General features: G+C 38.0%; 1 protein-coding gene and 1 non-coding gene across 3 annotated transcripts in view; one reads left to right on the forward strand and one right to left on the reverse strand.

Moving 5' to 3' along the window:
* The window catches only part of LOC126374681 (synaptic vesicle membrane protein VAT-1 homolog-like), a 47,120-nt gene that overhangs the window by 8,668 nt on the left and 20,930 nt on the right, over positions 1–17,522 (reverse strand). For both annotated transcript variants that reach the window (XM_050021397.1, XM_050021396.1), the window contains exons 2-4: positions 11,500–11,629; positions 6,357–6,572; positions 2,749–2,900 (exon numbers count right to left, since the gene is read on the reverse strand). In XM_050021397.1, coding sequence (XP_049877354.1) covers positions 2,749–2,900; positions 6,357–6,572; positions 11,500–11,629 — 498 coding nt within the window. The remainder of the gene's footprint in view (positions 1–2,748; positions 2,901–6,356; positions 6,573–11,499; positions 11,630–17,522) is intronic.
* On the forward strand, positions 12,878–12,950 carry Trnav-cac (transfer RNA valine (anticodon CAC)). The gene has a single exon. It is a non-coding gene; the product is annotated as a tRNA-Val (tRNA).

The following is a 17,522-nucleotide window of genomic DNA, read 5'->3' on the forward strand; positions in this document are numbered from 1 at the left end:
TTAGAAAGCACCTTCTCATTTATTGATGGCTCGAGTTAGCGGTGTACAGCGCACAAATCAGCCCATTCTTCCTTTGTACGTCGGTAAGTTATGGCAGTTTGTAAACTTACGACTTCTAAGAACAGCGGCAAACGTTCGAGATACACATTGATACTTACAATATCTCTATCCCCGTTTTAACTACCCCATCGTCATATTTGCTTTTAATAAAGTCGAGTATTCCTGGAAGCGGTTAGTACCTTTCCGCAGTCAGTAGATACAACTCATGTTTATTTATATTGAACTTGGAGCTCTGTTTACGCCGAGAAGAGCTCACTAGATATAAAAATATCTTTGTCTATTTACAAGAATTAAATGCCGCCGTCTGTTATGAAGCAGCTGCCCTAAGGAGTGGGTTATAAACGGAACAATTAACGTTTGCCGTAACCGATTTAATGGGACCTTGACTTTAGTCGGCCGACCCCTTCCTCGTCCTTCTAATAAAGGCAATAAGAGAAGCGCGGGAGGTCTTCTTACACTGGCGGTATCCGTATCACACGAGTCGAGGCGGGACTGAAAATATGTAACGTAATAACCACCAATTAACAAAGCTTGGGATCGGGAACAATTTGGTTTATTTGCTCGGAAACGACAGGGCGTGGATGGAAGAATTATAAAATTGTGGATTCACTAGAGAACACTTGATGAACGTTCGGGGTTCGAAGTTGCCTTGTGAAGACGACCGTGCTTATCTACAAATATGTACTTGCTTTTATGTCAAGGAAAACTGCGTGTCTGCGCGTCCGCCGGTAAAGAGAAATTTACAAATGTAAGTTAAGTGCGCTGTAAATAAGATAGACCGCTGTTGTCACTGGTTAATTGAGTTCCGAGCAGTGATGTGCTGTTACCGGGAATTTTCCCACTTCGGGAACGTTCCCGGCAGTAAAAAGGTGCAAAATGTATGCAAAACGAGATATATTAACTGTGAAATTAATTAAGTATTAAATGAGCTTTAAGAACCAGCGTACAAGAAAGAACAATTTGAAAAAGAAAAGCAGCCAGTACCCTTATGTTAGGGTCGGTATGTTTATTTTATGATTATTAGATTAAATAATTAATAACAGCCGGAATAAAGTCGTGAATTTGTGTCACGACTTTATTATTGGTATTTTGACACTGGCAGTTAATTTCTTTTGTTTTGATTTTTGATTTCTTCTTTTCGAAGAGGAACGTTTTTCCCGCCTTTTTGAAAAAGTCGGGGCGGGAATTTTGGTCGGTTGCGGCATTCTGGAACGAATAGCTGAACAGTTAACATTGATTTACAAAATATAAGATTATTCAAGATAATTGCTGAAGTTTGATTATATCGAGCACCTTCCCAACTGAGAGCAGTAGTATTATTACACTTACTATTAAAGATTTTTTTACAACGGGAACATTCTCGCTTTGGGAATATTCCGGGGAACGGCACATCACTGGTTTCGAGCAATCTTACTGCCGAGAAACTATCCACTACTTTATTCTAATTGGATAGGCTAGTAGATGTAGAATGGCAGCCTCCGACACCAAGAGGGCTTAGAATCTCGTAGGTCTAACCAAACACATATCTACATGCACACATACATATGTACACGACATATGTGTTGTCTTAAAACTAATATAATTAATAACAATGGAAATAAAGTTTAAGAAAAACTGTTGAAATAAAACACATCACTGTTTAAAAATAGTAAGTAAACCAATTTCTAAAACAAGATATAATGAAGCGATGGCATGCCAGGACAAACCCAAGACGGTTTATTGGTATGTCTGCATTATTCCATTTATATGTACATTTTTTTTTGGTTAAGTAAATAAAAAAAAACTACATAATGTTGGAAAAAACAATTTAATTTTTATGCTGACAATAATGTGAATTTCTAGCCTTTACAAAATGCCACAGTCGAGTGTAATAAAAACAAGGAATTAGTGAGATGAAGGGTCGATGAGTAGGAGTTATATTTTTAGCGACGTGTGATATCATCCCTTCATTTTTAGAATTCTACACGATTATACAGCAAATTATTCCTTTCGTGATTCATTGGGAGCATTTTCTGGTGACAGGAATACATTTTGGAAAGTTCCCTTTCGAACAAAGCGCACTCAATCATTAAGACCCCTAAGCTTTCGTACGGGAATTGCTCTTCGAAAGTAACTTTTAGAGATTGTTTCCATGGTACTAGATGGAATGGAATATTACTTCGGGAAAGTTACTTTACTTTTAGATATTGACTGACTGTAGATTTGGGCTTTCGACAGTCACTTGTCTTTATAAACGCCTGCTCATTTATTATACTTCGATACTATGTCTCATTAACTTTTTTGACAAGTTCAACTTACGTCCTGCTAAACGTCAAATATGTTATTGCGACAGGGTTCTAATTTTGGGTTGTGAACTAGGACTTACTTTCTGCCTCTGTGGTCCAGCGTTGGACTCACGATCCGGAGGCCCCGGGTTCGAATCCCGGTGGGGACATATCACAAAAATCACTTTGTGATCCCTAGTTTGGTTAGGACATTACAGGCTGATCACCTGATTGTCCGAAAGTAAGATGATCCGTGCTTCGGAAGGCACGTTAAGCCGTTGGTCCCGGTTACTACTTACTGATGTAAGTAAGTAGTCGTAACATGAGCCATGTCAGGGGCCTTTGGCGGCTCAATAGTAACCCTGACACTAGGGTTGATGAGGCTGGTATTCCACCTCACAACCCACACGATAAGAAGACTTACTTTCTGACTTCGCTGGTGTAGTCGCTGCCGCGCTCGAGCAGGTGGTCGATGTTGTTGTTGTTGGCCTTCAGCGCCTCGTGCTTGCTCTTGGAGCACACGCCGAACACCGTCACGTCGCTCACTGTCTTCGCCAGTTGGGCTACAGCTTGTCCCTGGATAAATTGCATTTATTAGCCTTGTTGACAACATAAAATTGGCTCACGACTATATCATAATTGGAGTCCGGGTAGGTACATACATCGGAAGATCAATTAAGTACCCACACCTCACCGAGCTTTCTGTTAGACCAACGTGACAGGTGGTGAGCCGTATCGCTGTCTGTAATCGAGCCAACTGTGTTAGTGAAATCTTTGTAGCTTTCACGGCTTACTACCTTTGACCTAGGAAACTGCCCAATTGACTGCTTAAAAATGTTAGGGGACTCACTACAACAGTGAAAGCGGCGGTAAATATTTCCTTTATATGAACAAACTTTAATTTCAGTGACAGATATAATTTTAATTGTAAATAGTTAACACAACTTAACATAAGGTCACGACTATACCCCAATTGGGGTAGTCAGAGGTACATCCAAGATGAATTAAGTACCCACACCTCACCGAGCTTTGTGTTAGACCAACGTATCGCTGTCTGTAATGATCGAGCCAACGGTGTTAGTGAAAACTTTGTAGCCATAAGTATTTAGCTTTGGGCCTAATAGGCCAGGCTCTTCTAATGGGACTTATAAATTCCATTTAGAGCGTACGCACTTGTGAGACATGGAAAGGTATCAGTCTTGGTCTAGGGTACCTACATGACAATAAATACATACAAGTTAAGTGAGACAACTGATAAGATAAGATGAATTTATTTATTTATAAAAAAGGTACACCAACAGCTTATACATATAATAAAACATTAAATAAAATATAAGTTACATCAGGAATTAGACTGTTACATAAGCCAATTATAGGTGCACACAACATTTGCAAAGTGAGACAACGTAATCGTTTAGTAGATAACTAAATAATAAAATTTAAAAAACAGATAATTAAAAAAATACATAAAAAAGTAAAATATATATTATGCTGGAGGACATAAATATTTATAAATTTAATTTAATTTTGTTTTATGAATTATTGAATATCAGTATATTCAACTATGCTGCACATAATTACGGTCTTTGGATATCAACGTTTCAGAGCCTGGGGTTTCGCAGTTTTTCACATTGGCAATTGAACATAATTTACCTAAAGAGCACATTTTCTGATAAAACTGAAAAACTAGCTTTATTACGATTCTCGTAAAATGCAATATTATTCTAGAAGCCAACCTACTCGCGTCGCGTCGGCTCGAAACACCGCAAGCCGATATTTGGGAGTGAAAAGTTTACTCTATATTACTTTAAGAAACACGATTCCATTTTGAATCGCCGAATTATAAAAGTGAACCTCATCTAATATCGTCTTATCTGTCAATGCAAACGAAATTCAATTTCTTATACAAATAGTACATGTTCAAGCGAAAATATCTCCCGCTCCAAATTTCCCCCATTTTCTCTGACAACTCCCAAAAGATGTTTGCCTCATTGACAGCGATTTCAGGGTAACAGCCACAGCGGTTTCAATTTAGGAGAAATATTTAAAAAATCATAAGCAGTCAAGTCTTCTATAAATGGGATTTTGATTACAAGTTCCGAGTTCAAAGCGTTTTGACGTGGTTCAAAATGTCCAATCAAACGCAGTGAAATTTTATTCGACGGTATTTTTATATCGTCTCGGATTATAACGGTTTGAATCATTTGGCATCGGTGCATCTGTATTTTGATTGCACCTTTCATGTAATGGTATCAGATTTGAATTACAGATATCATGTTGGCTAGTGTTGAGACGGATGCGATTCGTAATAAGCGTTTGATGTCTATCTTCCGATTAGAAGTCCCGGTTGGAATCAATCAGATCAATTTTGCTAGAATAAGTAAGTGGGTTATTAAGTGAGTTATGTAAGCTACGCTATTTTTTATACATACAGGGCGTTAGTGACATCGTAACGAATACTGAGAGGGATGATTCAGACCATGATTCAGAGTTAATATCAAGTGGAATTTTCCCTCGCAAAATAGTTTTTATTATTGTTTTTTTTTATAGGTGACTTTGTTTTTGGTGATAAATCGAATCCATGGCTACACCTTGTTGTTCAAACCTTCAGAATATTTACCTATTTCCTTTTAGCAAATTACTTTTTATCATAATTTATTATGCCTTCTTCCTGGTCTAACATAATCAAAACCGATCAAATTTAAAAGTTCTCCTGTACTGATTGATTATATTTCTCCACGATTCATTTTAATCTTACATCGTAAGCTTACAACGTTAATTGAATTTTCATGTCAAGTCACGAACTTGAGTCCTGCCCGCTTTAAACATGGGGTGATTCGATGTGACGTGGGGTGCTGTAGTTAATTAGTAAATAGACTTAAGCGACAGTAGCGCTTGTTCTACAAAATTTGTGTAATGTTAACTTGTATAAACATTTTCAAGTTAATTGATGGTGGGTTTGCCTAGCGGTCCAGTTTAGTGTCTTTTTATTGGCAGATCCCGAGTTCGTTGACTCGTAGGGTGTGTGACGTCATCGATCCTACATTCTCGGGAACTTTTCTCACCCAATTTAAAGCAACAATTAGTTGGTTAGAGCACTCGTTACGTTGTTTGCACGCCCATTACCGCGCACACATGGACGCTTCCAAGAAGCTTTCAGATCTACACTTAAAACCGTGCTTTGTACGGTCAATGCTACTTGGATATTTTTAGCGTGTTACACATTTATACTTAGTTACTTATTAGCCTTGTTTTTTGTATAAAAACATACCATACCCACTTTATATTGTAAGTCACGAATGGTAATTGGGTTATAATGGTACTGCCGACACGTATTGACCGCATTAGAAAGTAAAATTATGTTAACATTAACGTTATTGAGGAGATCATTGTTAATGATCTTAGCCTAGTTTAGTGCAGTAGTAATTTAAAGCTTTCTTCCAGAAGTAAGTACAATAGTAACCTAATAAGAAAAGTAGTTAATGCAAGTAGTTTTTAAGTAAGAATATAAGACACTGAATTAAAAAAAGAAGAATCTGCAACAGATTCATTATTTTGTTATCTGACGATCCTCTAGCACCCCGCGCCGCTAAAATGGAGAACACTTTAAAGCAAAGCTATACATTTGATAGCGCCACTCCTCTCGACTCTATTTGGGCATAGAATAAGGAATAATCATTTGGGTGACCCTAATACAAAACAATAGACGAAGATAGAAGTGTATAATGTACATGGGATATAGAAATAACACGGGATATTTTAAATGTCTTTACTACTTATATTTTACACAAATCATTGCAACATCGACTCGCCTCTCTTACTTTTTAAAACTGCCTTACGTCCCATTCATTAACCATCCTCCCTTCATACCATAAACAATCAAATTACCATTCGTTATCCTTCCATAGTATTCTCACTTTCCTACATGTACATATATTATTATTTTGTGTATTATTTCTTTTTCTTTTTTTTTTTTGTTTTTTGGTGCAATAAAGTGTATTTGTATTATATTGTATAATGCAAGTTACTTACCACGCCGCCTCCAGCAGAGTGAACGAGGAGGCTCTTGCCAGGGGTCAGGTTGGCCATCTCGAACAGCAGCAGGTACGCGACGACGTAGTTGGTGGTGACAGCCACGGCGTCCAAGGCGGACATGCCGGCAGGCAGTGCGTACACGTACTGCGCCGGCACTGACACCAGCTCCGCCCATGCTTTGTACTCCGGCAGAGCTACCACCTGGTCGCCAACCTGAGGGTGGAAGATTGGGTTAAACAACTTACAAACTGGTACTTAAAATCACGGCTATTCGTATCGGGAGGCCTGGCCAGCTGCGCATATACTCACTGGCTGGCAAAACGGTACATGTGTGCCAGGGAGCGCGTCAGGTCTGGCCAACTGTGCACACTGGCCACACAATGCTGGAAAAGCGGGACATGTGTGCCAGGGTGCGGGATTTTGTTTGAGAAAAGTTCGCGGTTTCCTACTGCTTAATTTGCATCAAGGCCGCAAGGGTACGACCACCTACAGCAGCTGTTGATATTCAACGTTAAACACACCTTACATTCGACATAAAAAAATATGTTGTATATGTTTATTCAAGATAACATATTGATTGTATTTAAGTTCCGCTAAACTATAAAATAGTATATTGGCAGAGCGACATAACTCCCATTTTTAAACTTATATGTTAATATTTATATCTACTTACTAAGATTACAACGAATTAATATTACAATAAGTATGGACCAGTGTAGGTACTTCCTGCCTAGCCTTATTCACAATTTGATGTAACCTTTGCATAACTTTTTTAAGATTACATTTATAAACACACTATTCTTTACATCGAAAGCGATTTGGCGTATCTACCATCCAGGGCAGAAACGCCAGGGCAGGGCGGGGATATTATCTGATGATACTTGAATTACCAAACCATACAACAGAAACGGAATAGTGCTAGCGTCCTGAACTGATTACTATATTTATATACCTATAGAAATCTGCCCGTGTGATTGGTTGAAACTGACAACTCCTGTAAATTCATTGATATTTTAGCCAATCACAGGATAGGATTCTACCTGTCAAGATAAAACTGAGTTACACGGACACCGCCCCGGAATAAAACAGATATAAACGTAAATAAAACAATAGCCAAATGGCCTTGAGCCAATGTAATCATCCCTTTTCTCTCGCCTTGTGGAAATTGATTGCGAAAATATGCAAATATGGGAACATTCGTATTCTCATCCTGAATCTAATGTTGTTTGGGAATACGACTCACTGATTCACACTGCGTAGGAGTTTTAGGAAGCAGTAAGTAGGTAAGTAGATACCTACTTAAATTATCTTATCTTATTTAGCCTATACCATCCCACTGCTGGGCAAAGGCCTCCCCTTGATTTTTCCACTCCTCTCGACTTTGCGCGATCTCCGGCCAATCCTTCCGATAAGCATTGAGGTCGTCACACCATCTTTTACGCGGTCTTCCTCGACTTCTAAGCCCGCCCTGAGGTATCCAGTGAGTAACGACCCGTGCCCATCGCTCCGGATGCATCCGACAAACGTTAAATTATCTGCCATATTAAATTAACTATAACTCATCAAGGGGTTGCATACCTAGCTATTTATAGTTAAATTGCACGAGTTATAATGTACTTGAAGGTCGTGACTTGGACTCAGCCTTAATGTTGTAAAAAAACGTCAGATTCGGTTTCGAGTTTCAGCCTATTAAGAATACTTAAAGAAGAAAATAATTACCATATGGCTTGACTTCGTGTGGTGGATTGAGGGGGGCGGGCCTGTGTCTAGCAGTGAGACGTATAGGCTATTTATGTTATGCTATGGCGTAGCTGTATGGGCTACCATTGCCTTCCAATAAAAAAAAATATAAATCGTTGTTTTGGAATTTGGGTCTTTTTCTTCTTCTTCTATCGTGTGGGTTGTGAGCAACCCTAGTGTCAGGGTTATTATTGAGCCGCCAAAGGCCCCTGACATGGCTCACGTAACGATTACTCACTTACATCAGTAAGTAGGTAGTAACCGGGACCAACGGCTTAACGTGCCTTCCGAAGCATGGATCATTACTTTCGGTCAATCAGGTGATTAGCCTGTAATGTCCTAACCAAACTAGGGATCACAAAGTGATTTTTGTGATATGTCCCCACCGGGATTCGAACCCGGGACCTCCAGGTTGTGAGCCCAACGCTCAACCACTGGACAACTGGCCGTTGGAATTTGGGTGATGGAAAGTGAATTGAATACCATCAAACTTTTGGATTGTAGTCTCTTCTGCCTAATCAATTTCAAATGTAAGAAATGTGTCTTGAAATGTGTTTTGACAAGACACGCGCCTTTTGACACTCGGGAATAGAACTAGGCCTACACGTTCCACCACTCAATAAACATTTCAAAAGAGGTGATGAAATTGACGTGATCGATCACATTCATTGTGGCTTATCAAGAGCTGTCAGCCCAAACGCATCAGTTTCAAAAGGAAAATTAACTTGAATAATTGCCTTTAATCGGCCTGTATTGAAACACCGATTTGTTTCAAAACGAAACTCGGTTTCAATTGAACCATTAGTTTTTGTATAACTGTAAATTATAGCCCACAAGTTGCTTCTTGAATGTTTACTGTGATTGTAGGTCTTCTTCTTCTTCTATCGTGTGGATTGTGAGGTGAATTACCAACCCCATCAACCCCGGTGTCAGGGTTATTACTGAGCCGCCATAGGCCCCTGACATGACTCATGTAACGACTACGTACTTACATCAGTAAGTATTACCTAACCGGGACCAATGGCTTAACGTGCCTTCCGAAGCACGGATCTTTTTACTTTTTAGATAATCAGGTGATCAGCCTGTAATGTCCTAACCAAACTAGGGATCACAAAGTGATTTTTTTGATTTGTCCCCACCGGGATTCGAACCCGGGACCTCCGGATCGTGAGCACAACGCTCAACCACTGGACCACGGAGGCCGATAAGGCCGGAGGCTGATGGTAAGTTATAGTGTCATTGTTATCCATGAATTAATAAAAGATGCGAGGAAGTAGGATCCATCGTGCTATTCCACAACATAGCATAAGTTCACGATAATAGCCCAATGGGGTAGTCAGAGGTACATCCATCGCACGATGAACTAAGTACCCACTCCTCACCGAGCTTTCAGTGCTATTTACATCTTAACAAAAATGACAGAGAAATTGTACTCGAAAGTTAAAAAATTCTCATACACGCATTTGTCTATAAAAATACTACAAAAACGCCTGTTTTTCTTTAAAAAAACACTAAGTAGGTACCTATATTCAGTGCAAGTAAATATTATGATTATTAATCATCTCAGCAGAGGTTTACGACGATTTTATGCATTTACCTCAACTTATGTAGAATGACGCATAAGTGATTACACGCAATATAATGGGTGTAAATATTAAAATTATAAATAAACGTAAGTATAGGCATTTGACATACCATACATAAAGTAGGTAACTTGTATTGACTTATTTAGTCAAACAGATTGACTCAGACAATGAAGATTATGTTGGTTCTCGTAGAAGTACAGTCATGAGCAATATAATGTATCCACTTTAGGACTCTGTCGCACAAACATATTTGACATTTAGTGAACCTTACAGTTCAATTTGTCAAAAAAGTTAATGTGACATGGTACCAAGTGTAAACATAATATTAATGCTCGTGACGTACTAGGACTCCTATCCTCCGCCTCTGAATAGTACTGACAGTTTGTCCTACGCGTCATAGCATAGTACCTAATCTAATCACAAATCTTCTACAGGCATTTACTTCTAAGGCTAAATACATATCATATTAGGTACCTACACCGAAAGTAAGAACATTGATAATACTCTGAAATAAATCAATAAAATCTGATATTTCTTTTAAATGTTTAGATGACATTTGACAAGGGGAAGCCCGTTGTACACATCACGTGACCTTAACTAACCCCTCATATTTAGATAACTATCTCACTCCAAACCGACAGCTGTCATGTAGCTGGGGGGTTAAAATGGCCACATCGAAGCAATTCATCTAAGAAAGCAATATTGCAATTTGACATTTGCGCATATATGAAATTAAGTGCGCAATGCAAACAAGTGTCAAATAGTACCATTGCTTTTAACCCCCCTGATTTGATTTTTTTTTTACCTTGGCGAAGAGACGGGTAATGATCAGTGTATATTTAGCAATATTCTCAACTGATAAATTGTGACGAAGTGTCAAAATGGAGATCAAAAGTTGGTTCTTCGAACAACGGAAATCAATATCATTACTGTAAATGTAAAAATATCCTAGAATATTTTGTGTTTTTGCAAATATCCAATTAGAGCATACATAAGTTCATAATATAATATTAGAAGAAAATAAAAGATTCTACGATATTATTTACGATGCGTTAACGGTAATTGGGTAGTTTCCTAGGTCAAAGATAAATTATGAAATTCTGATTAATACTAAATAAAGACAAATCTAAAGGTGACAGAAAACGTTTTCTTTTTTCTATTTAACTTATTTATGACATAAGTGCGACATTTTGTCACGTTTTTCTATGACGTCACAGGTTGCTTTTTCATACAAATTCCATAGTAATTTCGTGTTTTGACGTTTAGAAAAAAGTAACTGATTTGACTAGTTGGAAACTAGCTTATTATATTGACCACCGTTGTTTGAACATCCACACTGAAGAAGTTAAAAAAAGACGAGTTATTGCGATGCTTCTTATCAGCCATAACACGTCAATAGACAATAGAATGCATAGCGGTCAAACACATAACCCTCCTTTTTGGTTCGCCGCAGTCGGGTAAAAAAGGCCGCATATTTTTCTTCCTTTGTTGCTTTTCTTGTGACGTTGTGCAGTAAAGAATTAAAATGGTATTGTATGGTAGATATTGTAAAATATTTCATAGTCTCTAGACTCCGGTTGGAAATAGGTGTTTGTGTACTTAAACTGAAAAATATCTTTATTAATTAGGTAACACAGTTACACTTTGAGTCGTTAATTTTTACATACTTAAATAGGTATTCCACCACCACAAGAGCTCCACCGACAAGAGCGCGACTTTTAAATAGAGAGAGAGAGAAATAGGTATCTATATTTTTATCGAACATCTCATTGCCTCAAACTACTGCAGCATATATGTATGGTATGGAACATTACCTTAAAGTTGCTGACGCCCTCTCCGACCTGCTCGATCTCTCCGGCGCACTCGAAGCCGAGGATGAAGGGCGTCTTGGGCGGCGAGTCGATGGCGCCCTGTCGTACGATCAGGTCTTGGAAGTTCAGCCCACTGGAGACAAAAGAAAACATACTGTTAGTTATTTACATACATAAGATCGATCATTTTTCCCATTGCGGTAGACAAAGAACATGGAATTCTCGCTTCTTCTTCTCGCATTTTCGCTTCTTCCGCTCTCATCAAAGACCGGCCGGTTTTGAGGTCTGGGCGGTTAAAAAGGCCACATCGAAAGATATTGCAATTTGACATTTGCGCATATAAAAGTAAGTGCGCAATGCAAACAAATGCCTAAAACTACAGCAGCTTCCCACAACATGTATAGCCGAGGAAAAATAGCTGCAAGAAAACCTGCATAGGGCCCTAGACGTTCTTTGAAAAAATATGCGTAGGTCCCCACGGACACTTCGTACAAAAACCTCGTTTTACACAGACACTACACATTGACGTAATCGTACACGCGCATCTGTGCGTGTGACGTCTGACGCGCTGAAGTAAGACAGAGGGGTTGAGGTAAACCTAGCTCAGCGGCTGGTGGAGAGGGGATGGTTGCCGTTCTATTATTCCTTATTCTGTGCCTACGCGTAACTTAATTATGTATGTTGTGCGAACTATTTTCAGTATTTTAACCTACGAGGCCACGAAAACTATACAAAATTATTCTTTGGGAGTTCTAGTTGTGCTTTTGTAATGGACTATTGAATTGAAATATTCGATAAAAAGCGGATGTTTATTTTTTTAGTACAAAAAACATTTGCTACGATTTTGCATTTGATTGTACTGTATCTATCGTCCATGTGTATAAAACTTGTTTTGTATGTTGTATGGAATAAAGTTTATATTTGCTACGTAACGTAGCTTCCCAGGTACGTAGCAAGTTTTTAACATTATATAAGTTTAGTATTTGGTACCTACGTAGCTTTGCTACACCTCTAGACATTGTATCTAGGGATGTGGAGATTATTTTTTATACACATTGTAGCTACAATTTAGCTAACCACAGATGTTTTTTTTATAGCGTGGACATAAAGGGGAGTGCTAAAAATATGGCCTGGGAATACTGTCTATTATGAGAAATACTTAGGTACCTACTGTGACACACACCCATACACCCATGTATTTGTTGTGTGCATGCATTTTACGTGTAGAGTCATGAGCAATATATATAAGATTTTGCTTTCAGCCCGAGAATCAATGCCGGGTCTAATGAGGCGTGAAATATTAGGTTGCGGTCGCTTAATGAAGTTACAAGCTTTTAGTCTACATTAAGCTTAGTAATTTGTCCGTGATAATATCGTAACAGCCTCCGTAGTTCAGTTGGTTGAGCGCTGGGCTCACAATCCGGAGGTCCCGGGTTCGAATCCCGGTGGGGACATATCACAAAAATCACTATGTGATCCCTAGTTTGGTTAGGACATACAGGCTGATCACCTGATTGTCCAAATAATGATTGTGAAGGCACGTTAAACCGTTGGTCCCAGTTACTACTTACTGATCTAAGTGAGTAATCTCAATCATAACCCTGACACCAGGGTTGATGAGGTTGGTAATTCACCTCACAACCCACACGATAGAAGAAGAAGATTTCATTACGTATATAAGTACAGTCATGAGCAATATCGTGTACCCACTTTAGAACCCTGTCGCACTATCATATTTGACATTTAATGAGACTTTTTCATTTGTCAAAAAGTTTATATGACATGGATTCAAAGTGTATACATATTAATGCTCGTGACCGTACACCCCGGAATAACAGTACACCAACTGAGAAGATAAAGTTCCGGCTGAGTAGCTATTGTCGTGTCATATAATTTACAAAACAAAACAATTTAACAATCATCCAATTAAAGTATTAGCACAGCACGGTTAGTAATGAGCGTTACCTACTTATTCACCTAACTAGCCAGTACAAATACAAAATACTTTATTAGTTAGAAACTATTTACAGTAATAAAGGTGATTAGATATACCTAAACAAAAACTACGCGCAAACTTAGATGCGGTAACGCGCATATACGCGCTCATCCTCGATCATAGTAATCTCAGCCGATTACGTGCGTCCGTTGATACAATTTTAATCGTATCTAGTCCTTCAAGTTTATTATGAGGACTTACATACAAACCAGTACCTAATTGACGGGCAGGCGAATGGAATGCGGCAGCCATTTGTTATTATGCGTTACACAGCACGAGCAGAATAAAGAACCCCACATTTAAATATTTAGACACGTTGTTCAATCATCAATATGGTGTCCATGAAGGTTGACTGACTACCAGAGTACATGTCCATACGATTGTCGAGAATGTGGGTTAATTTAAATTCCACGTCAAATTTCGACAGTTGTTCCGATTTCGCTTTTATTTTCAGACAAAAAGCACCGTTTACGAGGTCGCTTCCATCTCGGATCGATATGAATATTGAAAAGAAGGCTATAAAGATAGCGGAGAGGACCAGACCAGATACCCTGCGTCATAGCCACAATATTGAATTTACGACATAGAATGTATTTTTGACGGCGGCGATACGGTTCATTACCTACCACGTTGGTCTAACACACGTCAGTGAAACTTAGTTCATGGCTGTATCTCTAACTACCCTAATTGGGACTACAATCTTCAGTTTATGTAAATGTATTTTTACCCGACAACGAAAAGTGGACTGTTACATTCATACGTGTCTTCTTCTATCGTGTGGGTTGTGAGGTGAATTATCAACCCCATCGACCCTGGTGTCAGGGTTACTATTGAGCCGCCAAAGGCCCCTGGCATGGCTCATGTAACGACTACTTGCTTAGGTACATCAGTAAGTGTTATACGTAGTTTCATACGTGCCTATGGTACTCAGGACAGGACGACTCCGACACCTCCTTCATCAAAATCCATCAACTTTCAGCCCAGAGGAGCGAATAAAGAAATATGTAAGTAGGAATAATGTATGTATATGTACAGCTGGATACGTTTATATGAACTTCTATTTATATGATTAAATGATGGATAGTTCAATTGCCACTAAAACTTCCTTATCATGAAAAGGACCTATTAGCGTTGTAGAGAAACCACTTTATTTTTTAATTAAGTTTATAGAAATTAGAAATTACTTAGAAAGTCAATTAGTAGACACTTATAAGTATTTAGATCTTTAGAGGAGAAACTTGTTTAGCTGTTCTTCATCGTCTCTTTGTGGAAACCTACGTATATAATTGGCTCTTCTGTAACCTATATTTTTTATATGTACTTACTATAATGTTTAAAGCAATATTTTAACGATCTCTTTATAAGAACACGAGGATTAAAAAGGCCACATCAAAGCAATTCATCTAAAAAAGCAATATTCCTATTTGACATTTGATTGCATTGCGCACTTACTTTTATATGCGCAAATGTCAAATTGCAATATTGCTTTATTAGATGTATTGCTTCGACGTGGCTTTTTTAACCCCCCAGTACGTCGCAAAATTCGACACTCTATATCCGAAGTTTTAAACTGAATGACGTTTTAAATAGCAGCGGATTCCATCGTAAAATCGATTACAAGTGCAAATATATGTACCTCGGTGCATTGAGTGTATTGTAAACTGATTGCCACGTACGTGCGTATATTACAGATAGGTTGCGGTAGGATCGATACCGATTGTCCCTCGGCGTGCGATGAATAGACTTTTACAGCCGTAACATGGAACCTATATCGCGTCGCGGTTTTTAAAGCAATAGAAATGGGGAGATGACTGGTTCAAAGATAAACGTGTATGAATGTAAGTATAGTTAATATATTGTATGTGCTATTTCTATTTAGTTTTTATTTGTTAGTAATGTACACGCCTATCTGCCCTCTCTTAGTTTTTAAGTTTATCTCTTTCCCTTACTAGAAATAAGCTAAACCGTTTGTCTGTCTTGTGTTAGTCTAATTGTTTTATATCCTGTTAACTGTACAAGAAACTGTCAAATAAATAAATAAACTATAAAAAACGAAACTAGAAATACGTACCAGTCTAAAAATTATAAAAGAAATAGTCTCATGATTATTTTTACTTACTTACTTACGAATCTTAATCAAGATTTAGGTAACAAATAAACTATTTTACCACATTTATTGATCCGATTTAAATATTTTATTCAACATTTGTAGAAGATTTTGTATCGATGTTGTACAGAAAGTAAGTATTCCATTTGATTTTCGTATTTAAATGTAAATTTTGTGTAAGTTTTTAGTCTGATTGTCAAAAAATATTTTCTGTCTTTCCTATTTGACTAGGTTGCCATCTAGCCTAATGAGTTGTCTCATTTATCTCGTCGCGCGCGATATCCGGACATCATGCTACAGAAATTGGCTTCTAGTGGCGTCGTGCGATACATTGTTTACCTGTTCGTTAACGCGTTTGCTAATGTCAGACGTAATAGTGTGAATGCACTCGCTGGATTCCACGTCATTGGTTATGCTTTGATTCTTGGATACCTGCTTTCGGTGGATTTGTCGGTGTAATGTTTGGTGCCTTTCTGATTTACAGATACTTTTATTTGCTAGAACATTGTCATGGTGGTTTTCCTTCGTGGTATCAAGGATTTGGTTAATGGTAATAAGCTCGCCTCGTATTTTATTACCTACTTACGTGGGACTTAAATATAGCTAGCGAGGAGTACGACACACCTCTGCCTACCCCTTCTGGGATACAGGCGTGATGACATTTGATGTTATGTTAAGTATTTCTGAATGGTTTAGGATCAGGCAAGCTATAGCGAATTTATAGGTGCACTATGCTAGTTTCTGAATCCCTGAATTGGAATGTATTTATTTTTTAAACTGGGTTCCTTGTATGGCTTATTTCATACGTAAGATCTATTGTGATCGCCGCCTTATACTATAGTTATAGTTCACCTCTAAGCTAAGTCCTACTCTTATAAGTATAGTATTTGCTTAGGGGTGAGATTGAGCACCTCTGTAGTCATTAAATATCCGGCAAAGGTGACACAACGCTTGCTCATCATATTATTATATGCCGTCCGGATAACTTGGCCTTAGTTCTGATGTTACTTCTGTACTATCCTATGAGTCAGCTTCCAAAAAAATATATCGTTATCTGTCCTTCTTTGAAACGATTAGGTAGTTATACGAAATAAAATAAAAACCACATCCTGTGGAGTTAAAAAGGCCACATCGAAGCTATTCAAAATTAAAAATTTTGAAAAAACCCACGACGACGGTAAAAATCTCATCGAAAAAGAATAAAATAACTCAAAACCCCCGACTTAACCCAATTATTATGTAACGAAATATTATAATAGACTTAAAAATAGTTTCTAAAAAAGAGTTGATATCTCGAGAAATCGGTAATAGATATACTTAAGTACCTAAACAATGAATATGGATGTTTACAGTTTTTTCCTAACGTGTCTGTTTTTCGAAGATATACTTAAATGTAGAGATAATTATTTTACCATAATACATAACCGAGGAATATCCGTCGGGGGCTACACAACATTACTTTTGCACAAACGCACACACAATCAAACATCTCTCACCCTAAACGCATATACCTGCTCCGTTCCGTCGTGGGTAAAAAAAAGCAATATTGCAATTTGACATTTGCGCATATGAAAACTAAGTGCGTAATGCAAACAAAATTAAATGACAAATAGCAACAATATTGCTTTTTTAGATGAATTGCTTTGATGTGGCCCTTTTTAACCGCACTGATCTCCCCATATTCAAGAAACGGTTGATAAATTGATTGCCAAAGCATGTCTCGTTTTTACCTATCTCTACTTGCTACGTCACACCATTTTATCATATTACTTACTTACCTAAGTATCTAATTAACATATCAACTGTATTTTACGGTACGTGTGGGTACACCAGAAAAGGAACAATAATATTATGTGATTGACATGTTTATTTTGTATGTTGAATCGCTATCATAGAATGCATTTTCTTCAAATGCAATCAAAA

Source organism: Pectinophora gossypiella, chromosome 17 (genome assembly GCF_024362695.1).
Source record: "Pectinophora gossypiella chromosome 17, ilPecGoss1.1, whole genome shotgun sequence".
Classification (NCBI taxonomy): domain Eukaryota; kingdom Metazoa; phylum Arthropoda; class Insecta; order Lepidoptera; family Gelechiidae; genus Pectinophora; species Pectinophora gossypiella.